The sequence below is a fragment of the Ammodytes marinus genome (genome assembly GCF_949987685.1).
Source record: "Ammodytes marinus genome assembly, contig: scaffold_243, whole genome shotgun sequence".
NCBI classification, from domain to species: Eukaryota; Metazoa; Chordata; class Actinopteri; order Uranoscopiformes; family Ammodytidae; genus Ammodytes; species Ammodytes marinus.
Window position 1 is genome coordinate 2,501 of NW_027648152.1, and position 5,000 is coordinate 7,500.

At 45.8% G+C, this 5,000-nt stretch overlaps 1 protein-coding gene across 1 annotated transcript in view; it reads left to right on the top strand.

The window, feature by feature from the left end:
• Positions 1 to 5,000, top strand: part of LOC307270979 (protein Z-dependent protease inhibitor-like) — a 7,014-nt gene that overhangs the window by 6 nt on the left and 2,008 nt on the right. Inside the window, exons 1-7 of the mRNA XM_080054867.1 lie at positions 1 to 53; positions 1,129 to 1,357; positions 2,150 to 2,324; positions 2,809 to 2,912; positions 3,117 to 3,314; positions 4,031 to 4,106; positions 4,328 to 4,472. The exon at positions 1 to 53 is cut by the window's left edge and continues 6 nt beyond it. Coding sequence (XP_079910993.1) covers positions 1,129 to 1,357; positions 2,150 to 2,324; positions 2,809 to 2,912; positions 3,117 to 3,314; positions 4,031 to 4,106; positions 4,328 to 4,472 — 927 coding nt within the window. The 5' untranslated portion in view covers positions 1 to 53. The remainder of the gene's footprint in view (positions 54 to 1,128; positions 1,358 to 2,149; positions 2,325 to 2,808; positions 2,913 to 3,116; positions 3,315 to 4,030; positions 4,107 to 4,327; positions 4,473 to 5,000) is intronic.

Below are 5,000 nucleotides of genomic sequence, written 5' to 3' on the forward strand. Positions count from 1 at the left end.
CAGCTCATGAAGCCTCGCAGCATCACAACACAACAGACGCAGATCAACACAAGGTTTGTCTGTTAATATGTCTGTTAATACGTCTGTTACGCAAAGCGTCATTGTGTTAATGAAACGGTTTAGTCCATCGACCTACAAAGGTTTAGTCTGGGATCTCTAGCTATAGCCTATATCTATCCGTCTATCTATCTATCTATCCGTCCATTCATGCATCTATCTATCCATCTATCTGTCTGTCTGTAGCCTATATCTATCTATCCATCCATCTATCTATCTATCTATCTATCTATCTATCTATCTATCTATCTATCTATCTATCTATCTATCTATCTATCTATCTAGGCCTATCTATCTATCTATCTATCTATCTATCTATCTATCTATCTATCTATCTATCTATCTATCTATCTATCTATCTATCTATCTATCTATCTATCTATCTCTCTTCGTTCATATTTATATCGGGTCCATAATGACGTATGTTCATCACTGCAGCGGAGAGAATAATTTCCGTTATCTCTGTGGTCTACGGCGGCTCGCGCTGGCCAACGCCTCGTGACGTCAGAGTAACAAACCGATCACTTTGATCATCACCGGCCTGTCTATTCTTTATCTAACACTGGATATTAAAGGTGCAGTCAGTGATTCTGGTGAACGCTTGTTGTTGAAATCAGTGAATATCTCCTCATGTTCCACTACCTGTCTGTACTGTGTGTGTGCAGTGTTAATACACAGCCTAGGCTCTGTAAACTGGTATGTAAACAAAGGGTCCACCGTACCTATCAATATGCCAGTTTACAGAGCCTAGGCTGTGTATTAACCCAGATTATATTCCAGTGCACACACAGTACAGACAGGTAGCGGATCATGAGGAGATGTTCACTGATTTAGACAAAAAGTGATTTTGACAACAAGCGTTCTCCAGAATCACTGGAAGAAAGAAATACAAATAATGTTCTGAACACATTGATCATCAGAGGAGAAATGAGACACAGACAGACAGACAGACAGACAGACAGACAGACAGACAGACAGACAGACAGACATACAGACAGACACACTCACACACACACACACACACACACACACACACACACACACTAACCAGCTGTTTGTGTTCTCTCCCAGATGGCTGTGGTTGCCTCTCTGCTATTGGCCGGGCTGCTGTTAGGGGGCGTGTCCGGGCAGGATGAGCTGTCCAATAGAAACACAGACTTCGCTGTTCGTCTGTTCCGCTCTGTCGTCGCCCGTAGTGATGACAACGTCCTGCTCTCCGTGGTTACGCTCTCTGCTGCCATGACGACGCTGGTCAACAACACGGAGGGAACGGCCCGGGACCAACTGACGCAGTCCGCAGGTCTGAACCCCTAACCCCTAACCCCTAGGATCTAACCCCTAACCCCTAACCCCTAACCCCTAACCCCTAACCCCTAACCCCTAGGATCTAACCCCTAACCCCTAACCCCTAACCCCTAACCCTAACCCTAACCCCTAACCCCTAACCCCTAACCCTAACCCCTAACCCCTAACCCTAACCCTAACCCCTAACCCCTAACCCCTAGGATCTAACCCCTAACCCCTAACCCCTAACCCCTAACCCTAACCCCTAACCCTAACCCTTAACCCTAACCCCTAACCCCTAACCCCTAACCCTAACCCCTAACCCCTAACCCTAACCCTAACCCCTAACCCCTAGACCCTAACCCTAACCCCTAACCCTCTGGACCTGTTTACAGAAGCTAGCCCCTAACCCCTAACCCCTAGCCCCTAACCCCTAACCCTCTGGACCTGTTTACAGAAGCTAGCCCCTAACCCCTAACCCCTAAGCCCTAGCCCCTAACCCCTAACCCTTAACCCTTAGCCCCTAACCCTCTGGACCTGTTTACAGAAACTAGGCTCTAACCCCTAACCCCTAACCCAGTATGAACCTGTTTACAGAAACTAACCCCTAACCCTAACCCTTAGCCTAGGCTGTGTATTAACCTGTTTACAGAAACTAGGCCCTAACCCCTAACCCTTAGCCTTAGTCTAGGCTGTGTATTAACACATACAGGTTTACAGAAGCTAGGCTGTATTGCATTTGTGTCAGTACTTTAAACAGTGTGTGTGTGTGTGTGTGTGTGTGTGTGTGTGTGTGCCTGTGTCTCAGATATGTTGCAGACTCTAAGCCCCGCCCCCTCTGGACTGAAACAGGGCGTGGCCTATTTCCCCTCCAGTGACATCACAGTGACATCATCGTACCAGGAAGTGCTGCAGGCGTTCGGCTGCAGCGCTCAGACTGTCGACTACAGCGCCGGGCAGGACGCAGAAGATTCTATTAACAGGTCTGTCTGTCTGTCTGTCTGTCTGTCTGTCTGCCTGTCTGTCTGTCTGTCTGTCTGTGTGTCTGTCTGCCTGTCTGTCTGTCTGTCTGTCTGGGGTTGCCATTCAGCGCCAACGGCCCCTCCGACCACCACCTCAAACATACAGCAGTCATACACATTCACACGAGGCAAGGTGGGTGAAGTGTCTTGCCCAGGGACACAACAACCAGAGCGGGGATCGAACCGCCAACCCTTGGATCGTTGGCCAACCCGCTTAACCACCTGAGCCACGGTCTCCTAACATGTCTCCTAACATGTCTCCTAGCTGCGCCCAGGGCGTGACAGGAGAGGTCTCTAACATGTCTCCTAACATGTCTCCTAACATGTCTCCTAACATGTCTCCTAACATGTCTCCTAACATGTCTCCTAGCTGGGCCCAGGGCGTGTCTCCTAACATGTCTCCTAACATGTCTCCTAACATGTCTCCTAACATGTCTCCTAACAGCTGGGCGCAGGGTGTGACAGGAGAGGTCTCCGGGGGGAAGGAGCTGGTCACAGGGCTGCAGTCTGATACTAAGCTGCTGCTGGCTGCTGCAGCCGCTTACACAGGTACGAGAATAATAATGATGTAGATATGTTTTATATGTCTGTCTGTCTGTCTGCCTGTCTGTCTGTGTGTCTGTCTGCCTGTCTGTCTGCCTGTCTGTCTGTCTGTCTGTCTGTCTGTCTGTCTGTCTGTCTGTGTACTCACTAACCTGTCCTTATGGGGACTTCATTATATATAATATATTCCTCTCCTCTCCTCCTCTCCAGTCCAGTTGTCTCCGTCCTTCAACGCCTCCCTGACGACGGACGAGCGTTTCTACGTCGACCGTTACCACGTTGCCATGGTGCCCATGATGCTGCGCAGCGGGAAGTTTGCGTTAGCATACGACCGCTCCGTTAGCGCCGGCGTGCTAAAGCTAACGGCGGCGGACGGGGCGGCCATGTTGGTTGTGCTGCCCGATGAAGGTAAAAACTATAATACATTGTGTTCTTTAGCCTTATGTATTATTTTGGTTTATTGCCTTTGATGAATGTGTTTTGTTTTATATTTTCTTTAGTTTGTGACTGTAAAGCACTCTGAGCTGCATTTTATGTATGAAGGGCGCTATACAAATAAAGATTATTATTATTATTATTATTGTTATTATGTATGAAGGGCGCTATGCAAATAAAGATTATTATTATTATTATTATTGTTATTATGTATGAAGGGCGCTATGCAAATAAAGATTATTATTATTATTATTGTTATTATGTATGAAGGGCGCTATGCAAATAAAGATTATTATTATTATTATTGTTATTATGTATGAAGGGCGCTATACAAATAAAGATTATTATTATTATTATTATTGTTATTATGTATGAAGGGCGCTATGCAAATAAAGATTATTATTATTATTATTATTGTTATTATGTATGAAGGGCGCTATACAAATAAAGATTATTATTATTATTATTATTATGTATGAAGGAATAAATACTCCTGTCCCTCAAGGGCATCTCTCTCCCACATGAAGAATGTCTCCTCTCTGTGTTCCCTCTCCTGCATCTATCTGAACAAGGAACATTTAGATCACACCGTTTCATTTGAGTTAATCTCATAAAATGATCAGTTGATCTGTATATACATTTATATTGATTGTTAGTTGATTCTATCAAATCTATTTTTCCTGTCAAAGGCGTTGCCCTGGGAGACCTGGAGCAAGAAGTCACCGGGGAGAAAATAAAAGCCTGGATACGATCGCTCAAGAAAACGTGAGAATCTCTTTCTCCCCCCCCCCTCTCTCTCTCTCTCTCTCTCTCCCTCTCCCTCCCTCCCTCTCCCTCCCTCTCTCTCTCCCCCTTCTCTCTCTGTCCCTCTCACTCCCCCCCTCTCTTCCTTCCCTCCCTCTCCCTCCCTCTCTCTCTCTCTCTCACCCACATCAAGTTAAAAGTTGACTCTGACTTGATGTGAATGTGTTTTATTGTGTGAACAGGAAGCTGGAGGTGCAGCTGCCGCGGTTTGTGATGGAGCGTTCCTATTGGCTGAGAGACGTGATGCAGAACCAGCTGGAGATCAAACAGGTGTTCCAGGATGATGTCATCAGCATGGGCGGAGCTAGAGGGCCTGGACTCACACAGGTAAACAGGCCCTGCGTTCTGAATCGCATACTTTCTACTATATAGTTTGGTAGAAAAAAGATTTAGGATGTCCTGATTCTTGTGGCCAGATTTAGGATGGTTAGAAGTACCCGGATGTCCTACTTCATCCGGCCAAGATTGTTAGTGTTGAAAACTGCATCCTATTTGGGCGATTCTGACCCACAATCCAATGCGCACGCAAAGTGACGTCACATCGACGAAGCCTCCATATGAAAACAAACGGGGATGAGACGGATATAAAAGCAAGAGGCAAGATCAAGGCGCCATGTTAGGATGAAATAAGAGAGTAAAAGTATGTCCCAATAGTATGCCTACTGCATCCTAACTAGATTATTTTTATCGTCGGATGTAGTATGTAGAATAGAAAAAAGAAAGAGTATGAGATTCGGAATGCAGGGAGTGTCTAGATAGCATGCATTATGCTACCACTGGGACATACTTTAACTTATTTATTTCATCCTAACATGGCGTCTTGATCTTTCCTCTTGTTTTTATATCCGTCTCATC